Below are 3,813 nucleotides of genomic sequence, written 5' to 3'. Positions count from 1 at the left end.
TCTCTGTCAAATAAATAAATAAAATCTTAAAAAAAAAAAAAAAGAAGGACTCTCAACTTCTTAACAGTATCACTGAAGCTGGAAGCCAATAGAATAACACTTTTAGCAAGCAAGAAAGAAAAAAAAAATATGTCAACCTAAAATTCTATTTCTGGCAAAACTAACAATAAATAATGAATACAAACATTGTCAGGCATGTAGGTCTCAAAAACATTTTCCCTCTTGGGGTACCTGGGTGGCTCAGTCAGAAGGGGTTGCGATCTTAGGGCCCTGAGATGGAGCCCTGCGTTGGGCTCTGTGCTTGGTGGGGAGTCTGCTTGAGATTCTCTCCTTCTCCCTCCCCCTCTGCCCCTCCCCCCTCAAATAAATAAATAAAATCTTTAAAAAAAAATTTCCCTCCCCTTTCCGAGCTACTCAGGGAAGGGTCCATACGGCGTTGTTTTGCGTTTCCGTCGTAACTTAAAGGGACACTTTCACAATGTCCGGAGCCCTTGATGTCCTGCAAATGAAGGAGGAGGATGTCCTCAAATTCCTTGCAGCAGGAACCCACTTAGGTGGCACCAACCTTGACTTTCAAATGGAACAGTACATCTACAAAAGGAAAAGTGATGGCATCTACATCATAAATCTGAAGAGAACCTGGGAGAAGCTTCTGCTGGCAGCTCGTGCCATTGTTGCCATTGAAAACCGAGCTGATGTCAGTGTCATATCGCCCAGGAATACTGGCCAGCGAGCTGTGCTGAAGTTCGCTGCTGCTATGGGAGCCACTCCTATTGCCGGCCGCCTCACTCCTGGAACCTTCACTAACCAGATCCAGGCAGCCTTCCGGGAGCCGAGACTGCTGGTGGTTACTGATCCCAGGGCTGACCACCAGCCTCTTACAGAGGCGTCCTGTGTTAACCTGCCTACCATTGCTCTGTGTAACACAGACTCTCCTCTGCGCTACGTGGACATTGCCATCCCTTGCAACAACAAGGGAGCTCACTCAGTGGGTCTGACGTGGTGGATGCTGGCCAGGGAAGTTCTGCGCATGCATGGCACCATTTCCCGAGAACACCCGTGGGAGGTCATGCCTGATCTCTACTTCTACAGAGATCCTGAAGAGATTGAAAAGGAAGAGCAGGCCGCTGCTGAAAAGGCTGTGACCAAGGAGGAATTTCAGGGTGAATGGACGGCTCCAGCTCCTGAGTTCACTGCTACTCAGCCTGAAGTTGCAGACTGGTCTGAAGGCGTGCAGGTGCCCTCGGTGCCTATTCAGCAGTTCCCTACTGAAGACTGGAGCGCCCAGCCGGCCACTGAAGACCGGTCTGCAGCTCCCACTGCTCAGGCCACTGAATGGGTAGGAACAACCACTGAGTGGTCTTAAGCTGGTCTTCCACAAAGGCAAACAAAATGGAAATAGAAATGGAAAAGGTTGACGGAAAATAAACAGTTTGTAAAAGTCGAAAAAAAAAAAAATTTCCCTCCTACGCCCTGTCTCAGACAGCTACTAAAGGATGCGCAGTACTAAATCAAGGGGGGAAACCACAGAACAGAGAGATGTAGAAGAGAGGAGAGAAAACAAGATCCAAACAGGAGAAGAGCAGAGAGAGAATCTCCAGAATCTCAGGTGAAGGTTGGTGGGTTGGGAACTGAGCCCAAGATGAGGGCAGCTCCAGGAGAAAAGATACAATAGCATAGAGCGTATATCTGAATGTCTTGAAAAGAGTGTTTGCATGGTCTTAATGACATAAGCACTGAATTCTGATCTAACTAAAACTTCAAAATAACTATACTGGATGAATGAGAATATAGGAAAGGTATGGAGAATCAAGAAGCAAATATTAGATAGATAACAGATAGATAATATCTATTATCAAAGATAAGTAGAAAAGTCAAGAAAGTGGCTGCTCCTGAGGAAGAGAAATGTGGGGGAGGGAAGCAGGGGTCTACTGGTTTTCCTAACAAACCTTGTAGAACAGTTATGGCTCTATTAAACTGTGTGCATATTTATCTTGACTTTTTAGAGAAAGAGTGGCATTGTACTTCTGAATAAATTGCTGGAGACATGACAGTAACAAAATATCGGCAAGTCTTAAAGAAAAACACAAAAATCCTTGTATTGCCAAGGCAGGAAGCAAAAGCAGAAAGGGAGCAATCAAAATTTGGTTTAAATGACCTCAATAGGGGCGCCTGGGTGGCTCAGTCAGTTAAGCGTCTGCCTTCAGCTCAGGTCATAATCCTAGGGTCCTGGGATTGAGCCCTGTGTCAGGCTCCCTGCTTAGCAGGGAGTCTGCTTCTCCCTCTATCCCTCCCCCACACTTGCTGTCTCTCTCTCTCAAATAAATAAATTAAATATTTTTAAAAAATGACCTCAATATAAATTAAAGGTACACCTAAAGAAAGATTCCTTGACCATCCAAGTAGAACACGGCCATACAAAAAGAGTGGACAGCTGCAGGCAAGAGGAAGGAGACTCACCCATCTCTCATGGTGTCAGTATGTGACTTTATCTGTATGGATATCACAGGAATGGTTCTCAATCAAATTGTTGGGGCATATGTTGGGGTATGTTCTTAGTTGGCTATCCATCCAAATTATCTTGCATGCCTTTTTTTAATTTAAAATCAATTAATTAACATATAGTGTATTATTAGTTTCAGAGGTAGAGCTTAGTGATTCATCATTTGCATATAATACCCAGTGCTCACTGAATAGATTAGGAACCACTTATTAGCACCATTATGCCTTTTATATAATGGTGCTAGTTAGTGATTCCTAAGCTATTCCTGTACAGAATTCTTAACCTGTTAGACCCTTTACTAACTAAAACAAACCCTTGTATCTCAAGGAAGCTCAAGAGAAGTTAAAGGATAAAATGTTCCCAGGATAACTATTTTTCTATGGGGAAAAAATTAAAATATGTTAAATTAAGTGTGGAAAAAAAACCTCCTCTGTTCACAGAAAGTATTGTTTCTGCCATAGCACAGCCTTGCAGTGTCTTCAAAGATAATCCAGGTCTTACTCTGGCTTACCTCCCCAGGAGGTAACCTGCAATCCCTCCATACTGTACTGCACACATCATGGGCTTCAATAGTCCCCACTTGGGGAAGGGATCCATTCCCTACCCAGCATTCCACATCACTGACATCTTCTTATGCGCCATCCACTGTCTTGTCACCCACCCCAAGAAAGTGGGTAATTATGACATTGATAGGACACTAGTAAAAATCAGTTATCATTAAAAAACCAAATGAAATAAACAAAGATCTGAAGTAAGAAGAAGAAGAAGAAGAAGAAGAAGAAGAAGAAGAAGAAGAAGAAGAAGAAGAAGGAGGAGGAGGAGGAGGAGGAGGAGGAGGAGGAGGAGGAGGAGGAGGAGGAGAAAAAGAAGAAGGAAGAAGAGGGGGAAGCGGAGGGGGAGGAGGAGGAGAGGAGGAGGAGGAGAGGAGGAGGGGGAGGAGGAGGAGAAGGAGAAAAAGAAAAACCTGCTGGTTTGGAGTAGTTCCCACCTCACTTGCTATAACCATACCTCATTCTTCTTCCACTCCAGAAAAGCAATGTCAAAAAATAAGGAAATGAGGGAGACCTTATCATAGTAAGGTCAAGATATTACTAACCAATTCCTAGGAACATACCCCAATATATGCCCCAACAATGGGACTGAGAATCTTTCTTGTGATAGCCATTCAGATAAAGTCAAATACTGACAGCATCCCTTCTATGTGCCCACCATTTTATGTTTGAAGACAGCTTGCCAGCCCCACCCAAAGAGTCATCTTTGCACAGGAGGTATTTCTTAGAACTGAGCTGATTCCTAGTTTAAGCCTTTAT

The 3,813-nt window shown here is 43.8% G+C and overlaps 1 protein-coding gene across 1 annotated transcript; it reads left to right on the top strand.

Annotated features, from left to right (window-relative positions):
- The first annotated feature begins 400 nt into the window (after positions 1 to 400).
- Positions 401 to 1,435, top strand: LOC123842668 (small ribosomal subunit protein uS2-like). The gene has a single exon (XM_045871918.2). It carries the CDS (start codon positions 479 to 481, stop codon positions 1,364 to 1,366), a length of 888 nt encoding a protein of 295 aa, XP_045727874.2. The 5' UTR covers positions 401 to 478; the 3' UTR covers positions 1,367 to 1,435.
- The last annotated feature ends 2,378 nt before the right edge of the window (positions 1,436 to 3,813 follow it).

This window comes from Mirounga angustirostris, unplaced genomic scaffold (assembly GCF_029215605.1).
Source record: "Mirounga angustirostris isolate CCGP_5_RB_7025 unplaced genomic scaffold, mMirAng1.0.hap1 SCAF_9, whole genome shotgun sequence".
Lineage (NCBI taxonomy): Eukaryota > Metazoa > Chordata > Mammalia > Carnivora > Phocidae > Mirounga > Mirounga angustirostris.
Note: the sequence above shows the minus strand (reverse complement) of the source record. Positions and strands in the feature narration are given on the sequence as shown.

Bases quoted from the DNA above. Each gene is read 5' to 3' on its own strand.
- LOC123842668 (XM_045871918.2), top strand. From the start codon at position 479: ATGTCCGGAGCCCTTGATGTCCTGCAAATGAAGGAGGAGGATGTCCTC.